The 21432-nt window shown below is 37.1% G+C and overlaps 3 protein-coding genes across 4 annotated transcripts; 1 reads left to right on the top strand and 2 right to left on the bottom strand.

Annotated features, from left to right (window-relative positions):
* Positions 1 to 10: 10 nt before the first annotated feature.
* LOC117634826 (solute carrier family 35 member F1-like) lies at positions 11 to 4532 on the bottom strand. Its single transcript, XM_034369072.1, has 11 exons — positions 4265 to 4532; positions 4015 to 4109; positions 3806 to 3863; positions 2776 to 2967; positions 2385 to 2461; positions 1978 to 2060; positions 1821 to 1872; positions 1068 to 1136; positions 841 to 927; positions 627 to 691; positions 11 to 527 (listed from the first exon to the last, which is right to left on the bottom strand). Exons 1-11 carry the CDS (start codon positions 4401 to 4403, stop codon positions 413 to 415), a joined length of 1032 nt encoding a protein of 343 aa, XP_034224963.1. The 5' UTR covers positions 4404 to 4532; the 3' UTR covers positions 11 to 412.
* Positions 4533 to 12371: 7839 nt separating this feature from the next.
* LOC117635728 (zinc finger A20 and AN1 domain-containing stress-associated protein 6-like) lies at positions 12372 to 13989 on the top strand. 2 transcript variants are annotated; one of them, XM_034370086.1, is made up of 2 exons: positions 12372 to 12601; positions 13015 to 13989. In XM_034370086.1, the coding sequence occupies exon 2, from the start codon at positions 13145 to 13147 to the stop codon at positions 13694 to 13696; it is 552 nt and encodes a 183-aa protein (XP_034225977.1). In that variant the 5' UTR covers positions 12372 to 12601; positions 13015 to 13144; the 3' UTR covers positions 13697 to 13989. The 2 variants fall into 2 exon arrangements, with proteins under 2 accessions (XP_034225977.1, XP_034225976.1); XM_034370085.1 differs by having other exon boundaries at positions 12999 to 13989.
* Positions 13990 to 16724: 2735 nt separating this feature from the next.
* On the bottom strand, positions 16725 to 20079 carry LOC117635727 (purple acid phosphatase 22-like). Its single transcript, XM_034370084.1, has 5 exons — positions 19776 to 20079; positions 19388 to 19679; positions 17737 to 18305; positions 17551 to 17639; positions 16725 to 17117 (listed from the first exon to the last, which is right to left on the bottom strand). The coding sequence occupies exons 1-5, from the start codon at positions 19926 to 19928 to the stop codon at positions 16883 to 16885; spliced, it is 1338 nt and encodes a 445-aa protein (XP_034225975.1). The 5' UTR covers positions 19929 to 20079; the 3' UTR covers positions 16725 to 16882.
* Positions 20080 to 21432: the final 1353 nt, after the last annotated feature.

Here is a 21432-nt window from a genome sequence, read left to right as displayed (position 1 = left end):
AACTGTTGGAGACATATCCATACTGATACATCTGGGACATTAATACAAATTGGCTATACTGAGAAGCTGTTTCAATTCCAAAATGAATAATATTGTTTTGGATAACTAGCAAGACTGCAAAGAGTGTTCTTCTCAATACCCAACAGTTCAGACAAAAGCAAAACAAAAAAGCATTTCCCAACAACAGTTACTGCACTAGCTATAATTGGCATCCTCTTTCCAAAATGTGGAGGTTGTCATTGCTGTTGGTAGATATATTAGCATTGAAGTTAGAATGCATGCCTTCCCACTTATGTCTGCTGGTACAGTTGAGCCAATCCCTGCTTAAGATGAGATCGATACCAGGTTTCCGGAATACTTGTCAGCGGATTTCGATGTTTAAGTCGGCTCGAGACCAGTGCTTCTATCCCCTTCATGAAGTCAAAGCTTGATTTCTTGGTGTAGTAGCACTTTCATCTTCAAGAACTTGGTATTCCAGGCTGGGGTTTCCATTTTCAAGTGCAGGTACAGGAACCGGATCTTTTTCCCTATAACAGCAAACAATCAAGTGTTCTTCTAACGATTAATTCCAATGACGCATTTTGAGTATTTAATAAAGTATGTTCAATACAAGGTCAGAAACGTACGTTAATGAATAAATGATGAGTCCGATAACTACAACTGCAAACGCTAGATAGTATAACCAGTCTACCTGCAATTCGAGTCAGGTTTACTATCAGTGTGAGCAACTTATAAGGATATGGAAGGTATGAGCATATAATAATTGCAAAAATCTATATAGTGTCAGGCTCATAACAATTGAATTCTTTCCAATATGTAGGGGTCCATCGTTTAAGGTACCTGCTGGCGATAGAAAAAGATGCGAAAGACGACTGCCCACATATCAGATGTGAGAATAGAGAGATTCAACAATGTCGCTCCGCTCAGCTGTATGGGAAAAAAGCAATTATTTTAGATGTTCATAGTGAGTAATTCTTAGAATTGCTTCACTCCATGGGAGGCAGTGTAACAAATTGCTTTTTGTATTTGAAGTGAGTGTGTTAACAGTTGAGGAGAAGCAAATCGACCTTGAGAACAAGTGGAGCAAGTGTGTAGAACAGTAAGCCTGATACACCATAACCAGCAAAGGCTAGTATCTGGGAGGAAAGAAAACAGAGCACTCAACTTAAGAAGAAGAGAACACAATCAAGGAAAAACAGATATCTTAGTCTTTTATATCGTGTAATGCAGTATCTAAAGTTTCTAAAGATTCCTCTTTTCTTTCATCTAGGATTTCAGTACATGAATTCAAGCATTTATATAAGCGGCAGTAAATGATCACTTTGTCTATATTCCACAAGTTCATCATTAACTGTAATTCTTGTTCATGTTAATCAACACCTAGTTATGATCAACAGTTAATCAACACCTTACATCATCTATCGATACAATTATGATCAACACCTAGTTGAACTTGTTCATGTTACCGCATGATCCTAGCAGGATCCCACATGTCAAGGATGTCAATCCAGCTTGTAAAGCAGGGTAAACAATGGCCACATGAAATGTAATTATGAATTGTTCTTCAAGCTCCTAAACCCCAAGCTATGCAACTACCTTGATATTTTGATTCATGTCCTAATTAAGGTGGAAGAACTGCCCGGAATGAGACAGGAAATCCACAACAGGATTACATACTTTGAGCAACCTTTTCACAATTTAAGGTCTGTATATTTTCAGAGTTACAAAGACAGCCCCAGAAAAAAACATAAAGTATTAGAAAGCTTGCTTATTTATTCGTCAAATTTATTCGCATATTATACAAAGCTAAGATTACTTACAATATCTGTAGACCACTCAACTGATTCCAAGGTCTTTAATTCCAGGATAGACCTACAAGAGGGTTAAGGAGTCCAAGAAATATTGTTCTCCAATACAGAATCATGGTACAAATTATATGAAGCCACTTTCTTGTGCACTTTGTGATGAAAAGGATACATCTGACATGCACTCACTAGAAATCCATAAACACCGATCATGCAAATTACTTCAACACGGTCTTTTTTCTTAACGCAAAACTCCTGCATTTTAGGAAGGACTAAGATGAGAAACAACTCAAGAGAGGCAACTATTTGGTGTAAAAATAATTATATTTAAAGTCAACCAAAAATTGTGTCTCTGTGAGTGTGAGAGAGAAAAAAACGAAACATGGGTTCAGTGATCTTGGATGTTCCATTAATATTACCACTTCTGCAGCTAAAAATGGGATAGGAAAAGTATGTAAGTTTCAGGTGAAGTATTTTTTACTGTAAAAGTCTCTCCTGTAATAGCTTCTTTTTGTGCCATTGATGCCTTTTTACAAGGATAAAGTTACAGAAAATACGAGTTCGAAAGGATTCACCAACCTCACCAACATTGCTCATAGCAAAGAAAATGGTTCCTGCGATGACAAGTATGTCCCCTAGAAGAGGTTTTGAGCCACCTGAAGGATGAATGAAAATTATGAAAAGATGCTACATAACTGTGTATGATTCTAGTGATAGATATAGGACTATTTAATGATTGTCTTCTTCATTCTTTTTTTCTTTACTAAAAAGAAAATTGTCCTCATATCAACTGGGAAAACTTCACCAATAACAGACCACTCAAAACACAATCATTAACTTATAAGTGAAAACATTTCTTCCTTTTTTTTTCAGGAAAAAAAAAAAAAAAAGGCAAATGTTTGAAAAGTATTCGCAACAATTATTTACCCAAATGGAAAATTTTAGTCGAAAAGGCGTAAGAGAAAGTCACCTCCACCACCCACCCCGGCATCAGAAAGAAGCACTAAACCAAGGCCCACCACACAGGTGGCTGCTCCAAACAATTGCCATAGGGAATATCGAGTGCGTAGGAAGATCCACGTCAAAATTATGACCCAAGCTATTGTGAAACAGTCCAATAGTGTCACACTTGTAACTGATGAGAACTGGTATGCTTCGTTCACTGCATCAAAACAACATAAAGTTAATTTTGCCCTGCATCATTTGCGTTTCAAGTACCTATATGCAATAAAATCCCTAAACTCCTCGACAAGTTAACATTAGTTTAGATGTTCAATTTACAAATTTATGTCTTGTAAAGGCAAAGATTTCCACATTTCATACTGCAGACGTGTACACCAGGGAGCCTGAATATCCGAGCACCCTTCGGCCAATGAAAATAATCATCATGATGAGGCAAGACATTCTGCTCAGAATGGATGTCTGCCAAAACACATCATGTTCTCCCATGCGTCATGCGTGCAAACTATATCTGGCTTGAAGCTGCTTACTGACTTAACCCGTCAAAATATCTTTGAAAAACATCCTACCAGTGTCCCCTAAACTTCACATTGTCTATTCTTTATTGTCTTAGAAGAGCGCCATTGCCAAACTAGCATGTTTTTATTTCAAAAATTGATATGCATTGTGATTTCTTTCATTAATGCCATACAAATGTTATTCACAGTTTTAATTCCTTTTGTTTTTTATTAATTCCTATTGATGAATTTCTACAATGTCTACCAAATCATTTAATATGTAAAGATATAGGCTCTCCTTTGCACCTGAAACAGTCTGGCAAAATCCGAGCCCTTAATGTACAATCATCCCAACCAAAAACAATGCACAACCCAATGCCACAACGAAGACACAGAATCATTCGATCCCAACCACTAGCATCGATGTCGAATGGATATACGATCTATAACAACAAACTTAACAAGCAGCACAATCGACTAATAAATTGCATATCCAGGACTGAAACTGACCATGTGAAAGAAAGCTCAACCATTAGCACTCACCAAGATAGTTCCCCTGAACATCAACAAACCCCAAGAGTAGATACCAATACCAAGAAACCTGCAAATCCCAAGTTTTCAACTTTTTCATTGCTCATTTCACCAAATGGAACACTAATGGCAAATCAAAGTAACTTAAGCTACAAAACTCTGATTAATTTCTTGAAACTGGTTCATAATATAGGATTTAATGCTTGAAAAGTTAGACATACCCGTAGCTTCTCACGCCTATACACCAAGATGCTCCCATAAATCAAAGCCAAACCGAAGTAAGTAGACATAGTCTGTGTAATAGGCGCATTCACACCTGAACAAACCCACCAACCATGAAACCATTTTCTATCAAAAGATTCGAAAACCCAACAAAGAAAAACAATGAATGAAGTAAATAAGAAATTAATAAGAGAAAGAAAAAAAAAAAACCAAGAAATTTGAAATGGGTTGGTGGGTTTTTGAAGTTACCGAGAGTGGCTATAAGAGAGGAAGTGACGCTCATGAGTGCGAGAACAAAGGAGACGACCTGACCCAAAAACAGGAGGTACAGAGTTCGCAAGGTTCCATGGATTCTCCACCAGTTGGTGGTTGCTTGCCACAAGTTCATAGCTGAGCTGAGAACTATCTTTAAATTATTTGCGTACGTAAGAATTTGGATCCATTGTCTTTAATCTTTATAGTGAAGACAGAGAGGTCGTTTTTGGAGATTTCAGATATCTGCTGATGCTACAGTTTGGTGTCAGCGCTCTAGCTACCATTCTTGGAATTCCAAATGGCGGGGAAGTATACTTTTTCTTGGCAAGTAGGGCCTATATCACGTGACTTTTTTTCAACAAATCTACCTTCTTCCTTTTTTGGAACAAAAAATAAAAAGAAACTAATCTAACATTTCCTTTTTGTAATAACAGAAACTCTATCATTCCCAAATTATTCCTACCAATCTTTGCGAGTTTGATTTATTTCTTCCATACAATATGTATGTTTTTAGAAACAAGTAACCCTTAGCAGTTTATTCATATTATAACAAATATATATTAATATTAAGTGTGATATAAACTCGTCTCATTCATATTGTAACTCGCAAACAAAATTTTATAGTTAATTATGAAAGAAATGTTTGATTTTTGGGCAAATGCCAAGATACAAAACAATATAACACAATCATTACAAATTAGCGAGCAAAATCAATTTTACATTCTGAAAACCATATGATATGTGAAAACTCTCTACTAGTTTGATTGACATAGTATAATATCAATCATTAAACATATTTAAAAAATAATATTTTTATGTATAAAAAAAAGCAGTTTAATTCGGTCTTTCTTACTTAAATCGTCTTCTCAATGTTTGAAAAGATTTAAAGTTTGAACCTCTCATTGCCTGTTAATACAAAAATAAAATAAAATTAGTCTTCTTTAATCAGGTCAGTATGCTTGTGCCTTCAAAATGAATATTGAATACCCTCATCACTTGACATTAATTAGCAAGTCAACTACCTTTCTTTTGTAGCAAGTCCTTACCTAAATCGATTAATTAGTGGGTCTTCTTTTGCAACTAAGTGCCGTTTAGCATTGTTTATTTGGGGTGATAAGTGATTATTTTAAAATTTTGGAAGCTCGGTCTGTTTGATAAACTATGAGAAAATCACTTATTGTTAAAAATTGTTGTGAGAGAAAGCTATAAGGGAAAATAACTAATGAGGTGCTTTCATTTTCTGATTATGTGAGAATCAATTTCGAAAAGGCGTTAGGTTTAATGATTATGGGGGAATCATTTTCTGATTATGCGGGAATTAGTACCAACAACACTTTTAACAAAAAGTTTACTAAACACCAAATTGTTTTCTCTCACAGCAAATCTGACAGCGATTAGTTTCACAGCATAACAATGCCAAACTAACCCTAAATCGATTGAAACTATCTTAACTATCCACCTTAGGTGGATCAATTATTGGCTCTTCAATCAATAAGTTCCAAATCAACACAAAACTGGACAATTAAGAAAAATTATTTATAAAGAGTGCTGCTATTTCCGCATTCCTAACATATTTCTCTACCTACCTTATCTTCCCACTAGGCTTGTAAAATGAGTCGGGCCAGGCCAGCCACATTCTTGACATCAAGGTCTAAAATATCGAGAGTTTCAGAAATATCGATGGTCCAAAAACACAAATATATCGATGGAAATATCGAGGAAATATCGATATCGATAAAAATTGAATAAAAATCACGGAAATTGTGAGAAAAACTTGGAAATTTTTATTGTAACTTTAGAGGATGTTTATTTAGTCAATTGTCTATTATTTTATCACAAAAAATTGGAATAAAATGCATGGCATGGTGGGTTTGAGTGATTTAAGTTGATTATGTAGCGACCTGACAAATACTGTGTCTTTAGAAAATATGTAGTAATTAGTGAAAGAAAATTAAACACACCATAATTTTTTAGTTATAATAATTTACTACAATATATTACATATGATAATATATATGAGCTTGAAAATATATATATATATATATATATATATGAGTAACTTAGTACCACATAGAAAGAATTCGTTAAAACTTAGTATCATATATAATGAATAATATTAAAACTCAATAGTGAATAATAATACAACTCCATAATATATAACCAAAAACAAAAAAATATAACTTCATAATAAAATAATAAATAACATTTAACATATGCCTAAATTTATCATTAGGGAATTTTTTTTTAAATGGAAATTTATCCTAGATAATATTAGCTTGCAGAAATTTTAAAGACCATATAAATATTACACGTCGTAGCTTTATTCACAAACTCATTTGCAGCATGTGGATAAGGCTCAGTAGCAGGATTAGAGAGAGAAGGGTTCGAGTCCCCTTGTGCGCAAAACAGCCATTTCTCAACAATTTTCATTTATTTTTCAGTTTCATATCGCGATATAATGCCCAAATAAAGCATGAACGAGTAGGAAATTATCGCCTCCGACATTGTCGCGATAATATCGACGAAAATATCGATATATTGATGAAATTTAAATGGATATGTGCTATAATATTTTAAGACTCTGCTTGACATATATGTATAACAAGTACACATATCTCTTATGCATACATGTATGTGTGTTATATATACACACATACATTATAACCAAAAATGGAGAGACACATATATAGAATACATAAGTGTACATGCATTTTTGTTATATTGTATGGGTTGAATATAATAATCACACATGCATTTTTTTTATATTCAAACATGCATATTAGCAAAAAAATCAGGTTGGGTTTTGGGTTGGATTCGAGCTTTTGGAGGGCTTAAAAACATGGTCCAAGTCCTACCCATTAGACCTCGGGCCAGGCTAAGCCCATCCATTGCTTTGGGCTAGGTAAGCTCATAATTTAAAAAATCGGGTTGGGTTCATGCTAGCCCATCGAGTCTAGGCTTTATTTACAGGCCTACTTCCCCCCACCATATAAATTTGAAAAAACACGATCATATCTTTCCATCCATCATTATTTCTAAAATACCCATTATTTTTCTACCCACCAAATAAATAATAATATATTATTAATTAATTAATTAACAATATAAAATACTCAAAAAACAAAAGACTCTTTCTCTCTCTTTTACCCAATCCCACCTCCAACCATGCTTCCTATCCAACTCTTAAAATAGGGAGACCTCTAAGAGCTAGTGGCTCCCTATAATTAAATGTTGTTTTACTTTAATGCTATTTTAAGTATTTATTTAATGCTAACTATTTATTATTATTATTTTATACGAAAAAGGAGCATTTATGCTAAACTAAAAAATAATAATAATAATCATCATTTATAATTCCCTAAACTAAAGAATGGTTGGAGTTGAAATTTTATAAGGAGCTCTTATAATAACTTTCTAGTGTTTTTACCTAAATTTTAACTAAAAAATAAGACCCTTTGGCACCAAATTTTCATCAATTTTATTCGCAACAAAAATAAAAATGTGTTGAATATTTGATCTAATTATCCCATGTTTTAGACTTTATATGGGTAATGATCACGAACGATACCATTAGTGATCAAAGTGGACAAAGTCATTGCATCCTTAAACGCGGTTTTGCTTAAGAATGCAACCAAATTCTATAATTGTTAAAGTTCCATCTCGAAATTTATATATTTTTAAAATAAAAAAACTGAAAAAGAAGAAGAAAAAGTAATAGACGAAAGGAGAGTTTGATGGATGGTGTAGGTTTGATTGCTATGTTTGCACGCCATGTTAACATCATATCATGTGAATGTGAGTGAGGCAGAGTTCAACCCTCTCGACATTTTCTTCCCAATTTTCACAGGCATTTTAGTCCTCTCAGTTATGATCCATTTCATAATGGCCAAGGCATTGGGCCAGCAGCAGCCATTAAATTCATATTCATGAAGTGATGCCAAGAGGCATTACATGTATGGTGCTCTAAGGAAATCAATTGTTCTCATAACCACTTTTTCCCTTCTTTCTGGCCTCTTTCATCATGTTCTCATCTTATAATGTAATTTGATGACATGACCCGATCCCAATTCCGCTTTGGACTCCGAGCCGGATCCTGTGTGTGTCCGACACCTGACGAATGTCGGGCACAAATGACCTTTTTACCCTTCTCGTTTCAAATTCTTTTAAAAATTTCCCTTAGACTTCTGCCGAAAATTCGGCAGAGTCTCCCCTGTATTTTGACCAAACTCAAATCTTCTACCTGTCAAACAAGCACAAATACCACACCAACTGCCAGAATATCTCAATTAAGCAAATCTCAACTCCGGTTTTCAGTTTCAACCAGATATCAGAGCCTTTTCTACAAATTTACAGAACTTTAAGAAATTTACAACGAGATCCTACATCTTGTGGTGGTGATGCGGAGGCTGGGAGGATGGCCCGAGTGGTTTCCATCGTACTTCTACGGCCTGAGGGCGAAAAACAGGTTAAAGTTGTGAGTGGACAAAAATAATGTTCTTAAAAGCAATTTAGAACCTAATAACCCCCGTTTTGAAATAAATAGCGATAGAAAATCTATGGTTCGATTATAATTCAACTCGAGATATTCAAATAAACATAAATAAATATATTTATATAAATGCTCGTATAACTGAACAAAGATATATGGATGTAACACATGCATGAGTATCGAAGAAACTGATATAAAATGAGTGAAAACAATAACTGCATTAAAGAGCTTAAAAATCCTTTAAAACTACCACCTAATTGTACCCAGTAACATCCGTCAAATCCCCTGGCAGGTCTCGGCGACACAAATTCTAACCGAGCCGCAAACTGGCAGGATTCAGGGGACTAAGGTCAGCCTGATCCGCCGGCAGGTCTCGATGACACCAAGTCGACTCGAGCCGCTCTGGCAAGATGCAGGGGACCGTAGTCAGCCTGATCCGCAATCCTGGCAGGTCTCGGGGACACAGAGTCAGCCGAGCCGCAATCCTGGCAGGTCTCGGGACACCAAGTCTGCCGAGCCGCAAATCCTGGCACTCACGGTCCGAGCGTCCCCGAAACTCGTGAGGCAAAGTCAAGTGCACTGACAACTGTAAACAGAATGGATGTCCATAGACATCGGTCCGTCTGACGGTAATCACCAAGAAAAAGGTGGGTACATGGTGGTCTCAACTAATTAATTCACGAAAAGTCTAATAAAGAACTGTAAATCTCAATTCTGCTGCTGTTTCTGTTATATAAGGCTCAAAGTCTACTGTTCATATAGCTTCAATAATATATATAACTCCAAATGTTTAACAGTATAAAACATACTCGAAAAACATGCGAGAATACTTTTCAAGATCAAATAATGAAATGTAACTATAAATAGCGTTTAGAAAAGAAAAGTCCACTCATTGGTGGTCCGAGTTAGCTGGACCCTTCGAAGGTCCCTCCTGTGGGTCGATCGGACCTCTGGTGCCTGATTAACCATGAATAATAAATTAATAAACTGCTGAATAAAAGAATTAAATTAAACACCCTGCCCCCGGTTCCTAGAAGTGCGTGCACTCATTTCAAGTTACTCCTATGCCCACCTTAGCTTTTCAGACAGTTAAAACGGTCGTAGAAGACCCGAAGCTTTACTAAGCGATAAACCACCAGACCGGCCGATCCGGGACCTGTGGGGTCCACGATCTCCGATGGCCAATCTGGGCTTCTCTGAAGGTTCCTCACAGAGAAGGAACCATGTTCCGCGAATTTGGTCCGAAACGGACGGTCGGATTAGCCAAAATCACGTTATCGCTTAAAATCCAAACCCTAGCCCCAGGGTTCGCGATTTCGGAGTATCCGGGACTCCGATTCGCAATCCGTCGAATCCTACATGATCCTGGAATCATGTAGTACGACATATCCAAAATTGAGCGCGATCCAAAGACTCGACTACACTGCACCCAAGGATCGAGCGATATGAAAAATTTGTTCAGGGCCCAAACGGACTCCGAATCGAGATCCGCCAAATCCTACGCGCTCTTGAAGACACGTGGATCACAAAACTACACATAGTCAGTCCACCACCCTTACCCACGCGCGGGCAGATTGGGTGTCCAAAGCGATTATGGGTGGCCGAAAAATCTCGGAACCAAGACTCCAAACTCCTATCCTATGTAAAACACCTCATTTGGAGTCACTTTTGTTCTTGGACATACCCCAAAAAGTGGCCGGAAATGGCCGATCACGGCGGCTGAAGTTTTGGCCAATTTTCAAGTTGAAAATCGAACGTTCTAGAGCCAAAATCGATCGAAACCCATACATCCGTCAGTTAGAACACGAAAAATAGCTGAGAAACCATACCTTACTCGATCGATTTGGTGGAGAATTGAGGGAGAACGAAGGAGATGAAGTTCAAACTGGAAATCCACAGAAAATGGCGGATTTCGGCGAACTCCGGCCACGGCAAGGGCGGCGACGGGACGGGGAAGGACGGCGGGTGAGTGGCGGTCAGTTTGGCACCGGTCTCGGAGATCAGCTCGACCTGTGGCGGCCGGGGCGACGTCGGGAAGGGAGGGAGGTCGGGGCTACTGGCGAATCGGGAGGAGAGAGAGAGAGAGAGGAGAGAGAAATGAGGAGAGAGAAGGGAGAAAGAGATAAAAATCTGACTTTTTGATCAAATTACCATTTTGCCCTTCGCGGTATTTTGATATATTTTCTTCGTTATAACTCCGATTCGAGTCTACTCCGTGTCTACGGACTCGTTTCGCCGTGCTCTACGCAACGGGGCAAGTGGAATTGCCAAATTCTTTTTCGATCAAAAAGTCAACTTTTTCCCTATTAAAATATGTGAGGGCAAAATTGTCGTTTGGGTAGAATAAAGAAATCCTAATTTCTAGATATTTTGGTTTGGGTTATTACATTTGATGTTCGAACATCTATTTTTTTCTTTCTTTTTACAAGGGATATTGACGGAGGAAGAATAGAATTTAGAATCTCAACGGTGTGTGTAAATATTTTTAACCACTTGAACTATAAGCCCCTCACAAACTTCTGATTTTTTTGAATACCTTTTGATGATCATCTTTGTAAAAACAATCAATTTAAATCGGAAATGTCTTAACTTTTATGATTATCTTTGCTTGTTAATTGATGATGAATTCTAATTAAAAAAATTTCTTATGGCATTCATTCATTGAGCAGCAACATATTCTATCATATAAAATATAAAATGCTCTATGTTATCTTCAAGCCGTTACATTATATAGCAATCAAAGTCAACATCTCAGAAATCACACATCAATCTAATTTCCTTTACATAAATTATATCAAATTGTATAAATTTGTAAGAGTTGTGTTTCGAATTGTAAGACCCGAATCCATATGAATTTACAAATAGAGAACACATAAAATATATAGAACTCAACCTCTTTCTTAATACTATTTCCAATTCTTTTAATGCAGTTGCAAGTCTTTATAATATCATAAACCTCACATCATGTGAAAAAGTTTGAAAAAAAATCAAAAATTTCTTGATTCAAGCATCAAATCGATAATCTTTCATATAATTAAAAAGATATTTTAGTTGTGAAATCGAGTCTCTTGGCCCATGTAAAAGGGGATTCGAAAGGATTTCAGCTTTAACATCATTCACTAGATTTGAAACTTACTTCGAACCCACTGAATAACCTTATCTCAAAACTGAAACCCTAGTGCTTACAATCTGGGACAGACGCAGACAATATTTCGTTTTCCTTATGCCATAAGAAAGGTATATAAGCCGAATTCAATGTATTTTCCCTTTCAGCTTTTAGGCCAAAAAATCAGCTGCGCCAGCTAGGGAAGAAGTATCAAAGCAAAACCCTCCAACCCAACAATTATCGTGACCTTTAAATATCGACCCAACCGAACCACCAATCCCTCCAATCCAACACAACACCAACAGGACCACCTCAGAATTGCCACCATAAAATAAATAAATAAAAAATAAAAAGCGAAAGGCCACGCGCTATCAATAACGGTGCCAAATGCATGATTTTCCGCAACCTTTTTTTACCACTCACAATCATTTCCTCCCCTTTTTTTTTTTTTTTTAACAAAAAGAGATTTTCCAGGCTGTCTCTCGGGCCAATTTTCATAAACTAATTTTAATTTCCCAATCATATAATATTCAATGGTGGATTATTCTAAATTTGTCCCTTTTCGCCGTTCCTTCCCACTCTAATTTTTTTTTTTAAATTATTCCTATGACCTTCTCGATAATTCTTCCGCCTTAAGATTCTCGCTTCCCCTCTCTCTCTCTCTTCTTCATATTCTTATCCCCATTCTCCTCTTCGCGTTCGCTTCACAAATCTCTCAAACCCCTTCGCAAAACAGGTACATAAATCTCTCTCTCCCATTTTTTCGTTTTTCTTTTTTTCTTTTTCATTTTTTCTTTATTTATTTATTTTTAGTTTCCGTTTGGTCGCTGAGAAAATTAAGGACAAAAGAAAAACAGATGAGAGAATCCAGAATCCGTAACTTTCGGTTCCTTTTGTTCCGAGAAATTAGTTTCCAAATACGCGGATCTTCTGGACGGTGATGGTTATTATTATTAGCCACACGACTATCTGTTTCTCTGAGTTTCGAAACCGGAATTTGGATTTTTTTCTTTTCTGTTTCCTTCCTTTTGTTTCTCGGCAACCAAACAGCGAGCTGAGGGCTTTTTTTAAAAAGGAAAATAGTTTGAGATTTTGTAAATTTTGTTATAATTATTCTGCCTTCTCGATCTCAGATCATTTTCTTCGTAGATCGATCTCTATCGGAGAAGCAGAGGAAGATCCAATCTGATCGAATCCGATCGGCGAAATCGAAAAGCGAAATTCAATTTCCGATTACGAGATCTCGAACCGGAGGTTAAATCAGATCAATCCTTTAGCCATGGCAGAAGAGCACCGATGCCAAGCGCCCGAAGGCCTCCGTCTCTGTGCGAACAACTGCGGCTTCTTCGGCAGCCCAGCCACAATGAACCTCTGCTCTAAATGCTACCGGGACTTTTGCCTCAAAGAGCAACAAGAGGCTTCGATCAAATCCACAGTCGAAGCTTCTCTCTCCGCCTCTTCTTCCTCCTCTGTCTCTGCTCCTTCTTCTTCATCGACTTCCTCTTCCTTTTCTCCGGTGATCGAGACCCTCTGTCAGCCTCCTCCTCCGGCGTTGACCTTGCCGGAGGTGGCCGGAGACGTAGTCGGACACAGCGCCGGAGATGTCCAGCCTCCTGAGGCGGTTGCGGTGGTCTCGCAGCCGAACCGGTGCACCGTGTGCAGGAAACGTGTCGGGCTGACCGGGTTCAAGTGCAGGTGCGGGACCACATTCTGTGGGGTCCACAGGTACCCGGAGAAGCACGCGTGTTCGTTCGATTTCAAGACGCTTGGGAGAGAGGAGATCGCCAGAAGCAACCCCTTGGTCATAGCCGAGAAGCTCGAGAAGATATGATCAGGACCGTCAGATCCGATTACTCGGACAAATTCAAATCAAAGATGAACGGATGGATTTAATTTAAATCAGTCGAGGACCCGTTGATCTGATCGCGGCCGTTCATCACGCACGTGTGGGAAATTAAGTTGATATAAATATTTCTCTCTTCACTGGCTTTTAATTTGATATTTAGTTTCTGGGAAATAAGTTATTGTGGGCTTTGCTTTGTAATAGTTGCAAAAAACGAAAAAATTTCTAGTTTGGGACTGAAATTTCGGGTCCAATTCCTTTGTAGATTCGTCTGTCTTTTATCTCTCTCTCTCTCTGCTTTTAAGTTTCTTTTCTTTGGATGTTTTTTTGGGTTATGTTTGTGTGTGTAAAAGTGATACAAGTTGCGACAAACCAAACCCGTCACTCACAACGACAAATGACGTCGTATTGTTTGGTTTTGTTACCACAAGCTGTCCCTGTGCAACTCGCTTTGTTTTTATGTCGGCCTGGTTCAAAATGAAAGCTTTATGTGCGGTGGTTTAGCACAAAATGTAAGGCCGCTCTTCTTATGTTTAAGTTTCTTAGTGTGTGATTTTAGAAATCTTTAGCCAATTTAAATTTGATATTTGAAAATGGGCAATTCACACTACGGTTTGGACGACATTGTTTGGCTCCTTACATGTTAAAGCGAGTGCAGCGTTAGGGACTTGCCCATTGAAAATGGGCAAAAATGGACTGGGTGGTTGCTTGAAGGCTGCTGTTTTTCAAATTTTTGTTGTTGTTGGTGCGTGGAATACACACGGCAACAATAAAAAAATTTGAAAATCAGTCCGCTAAATTTGAAAATCAGTCTGCTGACGTCAACTTGACATCAGCTTTGACCCACCAGCCCACATAGCCACGTGGCTTCTCCTGCAGCTTCCGATCAAAAATCTTGCCCAATCTAAAGGCTATCCAATTTTTGGCTAAAAAATATTCTAGAAATTTTTTCTATAAATACCTATCAATATTATTCATTTTTCACACCAAATCTTCATACAAATTTATCTCATTCCAATATTTTTCACTTTCCACACCAAATTCTCTACTAAAAAATTTCATTTGTGCAAAAATACAAATGACCTCTTCCTTCCATCGAAGCCGGAAGGTCGTGGACAAACATTCGAAAAGGTCAAAATCTTGGCGACGAGGTAAAAAAATAAATTAATTGTCGTTTTATTAAAATACGATTTTCGACAAAGAGCAACGAATTCTTACATTATGTAAGGAGCCAAATATTTTCCGTTTTGAAAAATCGGGTACTACCTTAGGAATTGCAAAGAATATATTCGTTATTGTGTCAATCAAGAGATGAGGTATTGTGGGTTTTGGTTGGGAGATGTCAAATCCATATCTTAGACTTTATTTTGCAAAAAACAAACACAATTAAATTAAGCCAACCACTCAACCCAACTAGCCTGCTTTCGTTGAATTGCAATAAGAATCTTACACATTTTGTCCTTTGAAGCCTACAATAATACCAGTCCATTTTATTGAAAAAAAGAAGGCATCTTTCACTAGCCAAAACGAAAAACACAAACATGATGTGTTTGCATTAATTTGTTTTATACAAGAATCACAATCCAAGACATGCTAATCTCCTCCACACCTCGCACTTACAAAAGGAACTTTCTCTTATTGTGCTCCCAAACCTCCTAATCTTTCAATCTTTGCTAGATAGGGGCGGACGCACTAAGGGACAAAAAGGGTTCCTAAATAGAAAAATGGTTGTGCATCCCCAAGTGTGCACAGAACCTACTCAACAAAAGTTCCAAGAGGCCAAAGCCTTGTGCAGCACCTAGCTGCTGTGTGTAGGGATGGCAATGGGTAGGGTAAGGGCTGAGTATGACAATATCATCCTCATTCCCGCTCTCCATTTCCGCCCCCGTCCCCGAACTCATCCTCGTCCCCGCTATCATTCAACACATCCAAATTAACTATAAAGTTCAACTCAACTATTCAAAAACAAATCAATATGAAATTCCAAAGAAGATTAGGAAGAATTTGGAGAGGGAAGTTAATTTAGGGTTAAACATAAATATTATAATTATATATGTATTTATTTAAATATAAACATATATATTTTCGGGTCGGGTTTGGGGATGGGGACACCAATACCATCCCCTTCCCATACCCGTAGGGGATTTTTCAAGTTCGGTGATCCCCGTACCCGATACCCGTTTGGCCCCGAAATCTCTCCCCATTAGGGTCGGGGACTCGACGGGAACACGCCCCCGTGGGGATTTTTGTCATTCCTAGTTGTGTGCGCAAGGTTCTAATTTTTTTTTAAACGCCTGGCCAAAACACCGTTGTTTTTGTCCATACGCATTCAATTTTTTTTAATGACCTGGCCTCAAAACTACGTCGTTTTGAGCCAAGCTTTAGAAAAAATAAATAATAAATCAAGGAACAGCACAACAGTATCTCCCCTCTTTACCCAACTATGAATCCACCCAAACCCTTACCCTCAACTTTTGCCCCAAAAAAAAAAAAAAAAAAAAAACCCCCCAATTCCTCTCTTTTTTTGCCTCCTCTTTTAATTCCTGGGAAGGAACTCGTTAACTCCTTGAAAAACCAAGTCCTTTTCTAACCCTTTTACTTTTCGAGCTTTTTTTCTTTCATTTTATTACTTTGCTTTCTCTTTTCTAATCATTCTTTTTCATGTAGACCGAAAAAATAATCTTTCCTTTATTGTTCGTTTTATTTGACAGAAAATGGTGATTTGTTTTTATGGATAAAATTTCAAATAATGTATGTTAAGTGCAATTAAATCATTTATGTTCCCTCTTTCTCAATTATTTTTTTCCTTTTTCCTTGATCAAAAGGTTAATATTTGTTGTTTTTTAGGACCTTTCCTATTGAGAGAAGGGGCGATAGTATACTAAACTTATACTGTTATACACACTACACAGATGTGAGGACTCGAACTCAAGACCTTTCATGGGGGAGCAATTGCTTCAAACCACTACACTAGGAGGTCATTTACTAATATTTGGATTGTCTACTTTCTTAGCAATTAATGTCAATATAACAGTGTTATTTCTATTCCAAACTTTTTTGAGAACTTTTACATTATGACTTCTTGGGGTAAAAATTCTGTTTTCGCCATTGGCTAGACAGAAACAATTTATGAGAAGAAAACTGTTTATTTTCTGTGAAATTATATATAATCTCCTATAGTTCATCATTGACGGATGATGATGCCGTCTTCTCCTTCTGGTTAACAGATTTCAAGCATGTTTTAGAGCTGCTCAAACTCTCTAACAAAAACTGGTCTTTCACAACCGAGTTTGAGTCGTTGTTTCGATGCCATCCCCAAAATGCGTGTGTTTCATTTACTATTCTCAGCCTTCCATGGCCGAAGCTTGGCTCTCTGTACAAGGACAGAGGGGAAGCAGGCTCTTCGAACCTACATGTACATATATTTACCATTAGATGATCAAATTAAGGTAAATCGAACTTTAAAAAATAGTTAAAAGCTTGGTTATTTTGAACAAAAGTTTAACTAATTAGATCAAACTCATAAACTACTTCACATGAAAATCACATCAATGCTCCAAAGGTCATGTTATATTCTGGGATAGTTTGGTTATTATTTTATAACCCAAACAATTTTTGGGCAAATCTGAACTATGCAAATGTTGCCCATCCCAGAAAAAGTATTGCAAATTTGTAAGTATTTTCATGTAAGGATAAGGGCTCCATCTTTTACTTTTGCACACACTTATTGGAAGTCTCAAACACGGCCTTAACTAGCAAGCATGTAATGTTACACTACCATCCACAATCATCATTAACAATCTAACAACATTACATCATAATCTAAAATAAAATGTACTTACGTTAATGCCAATCCTTCTCGGTTTCCACCATCACCAATTGTCATATACACCGGACCGCATGGGTCAGCCTCATTGTTGTAAATCCTGGTCTGCATATAACATCAGTCATCAACTAAAAGAACTGCATTAAACAATTAACTAACGTTAATTAATTCGCAAATAACAAGGAATCAAAATCCAACTTACAAATCGTTCATATGCATGAACATGTCCTGCAAAAACCACATCGACCCTTGCATTGTACAACAACTCTTCCATGGCCTGCCTCATGCTCTCTCCTTCACCTTGATGAGCAGTATTCGTATTATACCAAGGTGCATGCAAAAGCACAACAACCCATGGGGTTTTCTTCCTATCAATCTTTGCCAAGTCAGCCTGAAGCCACCTGTACTGATCTGACTCAGCATCGAACTCCACATAGGACCCCAGCATGATAACGTGGGTCCCAGCAACCTCAAAAGAGTAGTACAAGTTTGAGGTGGACCCACTCTCTTGATAGGGCATCCGCCACCTGGCATTGTAGGCTTTGAAGCCAGTTGGGTAGATGATGGGGAAGCTCTCGATCTCATGGTTGCCTTGGGTGACCATCCATGGGCGTTTGCTTGCGTAGGGCTCAACAATTCTGCCAAATGAGTCCCAGAGGGGTTGATGGGTGTCGGCATATGACAAATCACCAGGCAGAAGAAGTACATCGTAGTCTATGCTTCCTATGTGTTCTAGGGTGGAGTTTGTCCATTCAGTCTGCCCTAGGTCACCTGAAAATTAACGACGTTCAAGTAATATTTACATGCCATTTGCGACAATTTATTCTGAATCTCATTTTTTTGGTAAATGAGATGCTATTGGGTCCACAAGTACATATATACAAGAAATATTTATCTCACATTTGGTTGTTCAGATTGAATTGGACTATTTCAATTAAACTAGATAAGTATCATGGCCGATGTTTGGTGAACTTATAAATGTTGGAAATGAACTCATTAAATTGGACAACAGTCCAACATATTGTGTCTTTCGATTAATCTCATGTAAAAAGTACAACTTATAATGATTAATTTGAACTCAATTCCAATCCAATTCAAACCGAGTCATTAAATGAGGAATTAATGCCTATTTGGGGGCATGTGTAGTGTTCAGCCCAAATTAAGGTGAATGAGTGGAGGATATTCTCTCATAAAAAGATTCCTTCAAAGCAAATATAAATCCAAACATATACTAACGACAAAAGAAAGTGGAGCTCAATTAAATAATACATACCTGGGACATATTAATCTTGTAACCATGAACACATAAACAGTTCCTCAGCCCCACAAACCAAACCCAGTGTGAGAGATAGAAGCACAAACTTGCAAACACAGGTGCAATATTATAGCTGTTTTAATTATAATTATAGGATTAAGCCAGGTTATTACGTCAATAACTAATTAAGGTCTGATCCAGGACAGTGTGACTTTTTGAAGATTTTTTGAAGACGCAGCTTAGCATTTTGTTACAACTTTTCCTAAGGAGTGGTTCACACTTTTCTCCAACTATTTCTTGCCATTCTGCTTAGTTTGCCTTCAAGCAACCTATAGCTAACCAACTCATTCCCCTAGAATATTCTAATTTCAGAAATAAGTTGGAGTGTGCATCATCAATGGTTACTTACAAGAAAAGTTATCTTCTATATTCGACAATTTGATGTGTTATGTTGTTTGATTTGAAAAATTAATCAGATAAAATCTTGCAGAAATATGTGTTTGAGATTGAGAGTCTGACAACATAACATATCAATTATATACCGAGCTAGTTACCAATTCCATACAATATCTTAAGAAAGAAAAAACGCATGACTTACCGGCCACAGCAAATTCAAGAGGAAGTTTTTGTGGGGGTGTCTTGAAGGAGAACTCTTGCTCTGAACATCCACACCTATAGTAGTAAATAGTGGCAGGCTCCAGAGGGCCAATGGTAACATGGTGGATCTTCCCAGAGCTGTAGAAAAAATACTTGTACGATGTGTCTTCTCCAGTTGCCTTGCTATTATATTTCCCGGGTGCCTTTCCATATTCCACAACTGATTTTCCATGCTTGCTATTGGTAACCCATGAAACCCTCATGTGATCTTTTCCCACCAGTGAAATATGCACCTTATCCAAATTAAGAAAATAATTAACAAAAAAAGAAGATAAATATTTTCTAAAATCATATACGAAAAACCTTCAAACTGCTCACAAATTTTGTACCTGTTGAGGGTCCGAGTCCGAACGGGTGTGTTTAGTAAATATGACTCTGCGAGGGGGTTGCCTGATAAAATCATCATCTTGTGCTTTCAGGAGTTGAGGGGAGAGACAGATGATTAGGAAGAGAGAGAGAACAGGAAGACATAATTTCTTCATTTTGAGAGCTATTGGATATACAAAATATTTGCAGAGCCTAGAGAGGCTTTTAATATGAAGCTTGAGAGAGTTTGAAAAAAAATAAAATTTTGTATAAAATATTTGGATTGCAATGGCGTGAAGTAAGTCTGTTTGAAATTATCTTGGATATGCTTACAGCAAAGCCACTGGCCGCCAAGAATTCTCAGTCCTTGGTATTTCTATCTGGCATATTGTAGATTAGACTTAATTGGCTTGGTTTGGTCTTAATTAGGTTAATTTTCATTAGTTTAATATAATATGCATTATCAGAGAACATGTCCTCCTGTGCATGAACTCTAGGAGTCGGCTTTTGCCCATTCCAAAAAAAGAAAAAAGAAGAAAAAGAAGACAAAGCAGTTGGTCACGTTAACTTTTAGGCTTGAAAGAATAAAAATGAGGTTAATTTTTTCTGCTTTTGCTAGCTTGATAGGTGACTGGCCAGCAACAAGTTTCCTTCGTGAGCAGCAGATACATCTTCCCGAGAAATTTATTCAATTTAAAAAGCGCTATTAAGAAAAACCTTGATGTATACTTTAATTATTTAACTGATCATCGTGTGCCATTAAGAAAAATATAATACGTACCTATTCTTCAGAAAGATAATATATCAAAATTTCTTCTTCCAATGAGAGCTAAATCTCCAATGAAAATATAATACATTTTATGCGTAGAACGCTGTTAAGGATGAATGATTACATTTTAAATATTAATACGTTATGTTGTTAGACTGTTAATTTGAATATCCGTTCATGATGTTGTTAGACTGTTAATTTGAATATCCGTTCATGATGTTATAAAATATAAGTCTGATTAGGGTTGGTGTTGCCAACCTTCTGGAGATGAGTGTTATTTGTCCTCTTTTGTTAATTACTTTGAGGACTCTGTGAAAGAGATATATAACTGCCTGTGAGTCACATGAAACTCAATTAACAAAGACTTCACCATCTCGAGCATGCACACGAGTAAATGAGCATATCCCTGGAATCTACTCTTTAGAATAAGAGGGTTTGAAAAATGGTGTCAATTTGGACCATACCCACATTTCTTGTACCATTCATCTTTGTTTTCCCTTTTCATATACTTTCGTTTGATTGGAGGAGGTCTGCTTGCTATTTTAATTTAAAGAGTCGTAAGTAGAAGTACATTAATAAATAAGGCGAAAGGCGAAATTGAACATGACTTTTCACAATGGAATAAAGAATGATGAAGTAAGGCATTACATGGGTTGTTCCTTAATAATATTATAATGGACTTGTTCTTAACATTTGAATTAAGAGACTGTCTGGTTACATACAGTTCAATTAATTGAGACATTTTGATGGATGAGCTAAGGTGCATTAACATGTTATATCCATAGAGTTTTATGTGGAACACAATTATGCAAGAGAAAACATGTGGTGGTGGTCATGGCTCATCCTCAGGTCTCAACGATTAAACATGAAACATATTTGTTTAAACTCGCATTGATGATTGGCTCAAAAAT

This window comes from Prunus dulcis, chromosome 7 (genome assembly GCF_902201215.1).
Source record: "Prunus dulcis chromosome 7, ALMONDv2, whole genome shotgun sequence".
NCBI classification, from domain to species: domain Eukaryota; kingdom Viridiplantae; phylum Streptophyta; class Magnoliopsida; order Rosales; family Rosaceae; genus Prunus; species Prunus dulcis.
This window is presented reverse-complemented; position numbering and strand designations above follow the sequence as displayed.

Bases quoted from the DNA above. Each gene is read 5' to 3' on its own strand.
- LOC117634826 (XM_034369072.1), bottom strand. From the start codon at position 4,403: ATGAACTTGTGGCAAGCAACCACCAACTGGTGGAGAATCCATGGAACC. The intron at 2,462-2,775 runs GTGACTTTCTCT...TTCATCCTTCAG, and splicing joins TGCCGGGGTGGGTGGTGGAG to GTGGCTCAAAACCTCTTCTA. The intron at 928-1,067 runs GTCGATTTGCTT...TTTCCCATACAG, and splicing joins TTGCTCCACTTGTTCTCAAG to CTGAGCGGAGCGACATTGTT.
- LOC117635728 (XM_034370086.1), top strand. From the start codon at position 13,145: ATGGCAGAAGAGCACCGATGCCAAGCGCCCGAAGGCCTCCGTCTCTGT.
- LOC117635727 (XM_034370084.1), bottom strand. From the start codon at position 19,928: ATGAAGAAATTATGTCTTCCTGTTCTCTCTCTCTTCCTAATCATCTGT. The intron at 18,306-19,387 runs GTAAGTCATGCG...GTTAATTTTCAG, and splicing joins TCTTGAATTTGCTGTGGCCG to GTGACCTAGGGCAGACTGAA. The intron at 17,640-17,736 runs GTAAGTTGGATT...TGTTATATGCAG, and splicing joins TTCATGCATATGAACGATTT to ACCAGGATTTACAACAATGA.